General features: G+C 52.1%; 1 protein-coding gene across 1 annotated transcript in view; it reads right to left on the minus strand.

The window, feature by feature from the left end:
* Med22 (mediator complex subunit 22) overlaps positions 1–896 on the minus strand; it is a 7,124-nt gene that overhangs the window by 3,747 nt on the left and 2,481 nt on the right. The window contains exon 2 of the mRNA XM_021193021.2: positions 469–549. Within this exon, the coding sequence (XP_021048680.1) occupies positions 469–549 (81 nt within the window). The remainder of the gene's footprint in view (positions 1–468; positions 550–896) is intronic.

Below are 896 nucleotides of genomic sequence, written 5' to 3' on the forward strand. Positions count from 1 at the left end.
ATTCCACTCACACCATGTACACACCCTGCGCATTCCACTCACACCATGTACATACCCTGCGTATTCCACTCAGAACCAACAGAAAACCATGCCAACCTTCCTCCTGACTCCCTCTTTCCCAGATATGGCACAACTGCAGGTTGGGCAGTCCCAGGCATCCGTGCCCACACAGCTGCTGATACCCTCTGCACAGACACTGCCCACTGGGCTTTCCCTGCAAGATCAAGGGGCTCACATTTCACACATGACTCATTCAGCCATTTGCATTTCCATTCTCAAGCAGCCTTAGGAAACCTCATGTCAACAGGAACAGCTGCCTTCCTTCTCATCACCAATACTGAACAGACAAGGCCCCCCTCCCAGTCCCCTAGACATGCTCTGCCCACCCCATTGCTCCCTTGTTTTCCTCTGCTACTCTGGACTCCACCTACAACCCCTCCATGGGTGTCTTCTGTCCCACGCACTCACGATGTTGGCTGCTCGAACGTGCATTTCGTAATTGTCCTGTTCGCCCTGAGTAGCCCGAGACACCTGTGTCTCATCCTCAATCTGAGGGCAAATAAGAAAAGCCTAGAATCAACACAGGCAGCAGCCACCTGGCTTCACCACCACCACCACCACCACCCTTCATGTCTTTACCACAGCCTGTCAGGCCTTCCGGCAGATCCAGAACCTACTTCCTATCTAGACAACTGGCAATGTCTCCAACCCCTTCTTGTTCTCTGGGTGACAATAGATGACTGCATGTCAAAAGAACACTGCCCAGACTTTGTGATAGTTTATAAGAAATAAAATGTTCAGCCGGGCGTGGTGGCGCACGCCTTTAATCCCAGCACTCAGGAGGCAGAGGCAGGTGGATTTCTGAGTTCGAGGCCAGCCTGGTCTACAAAATGAGT

Source organism: Mus pahari, chromosome 3, assembly GCF_900095145.1.
Source record: "Mus pahari chromosome 3, PAHARI_EIJ_v1.1, whole genome shotgun sequence".
Taxonomy (NCBI): Eukaryota; Metazoa; Chordata; class Mammalia; order Rodentia; family Muridae; genus Mus; species Mus pahari.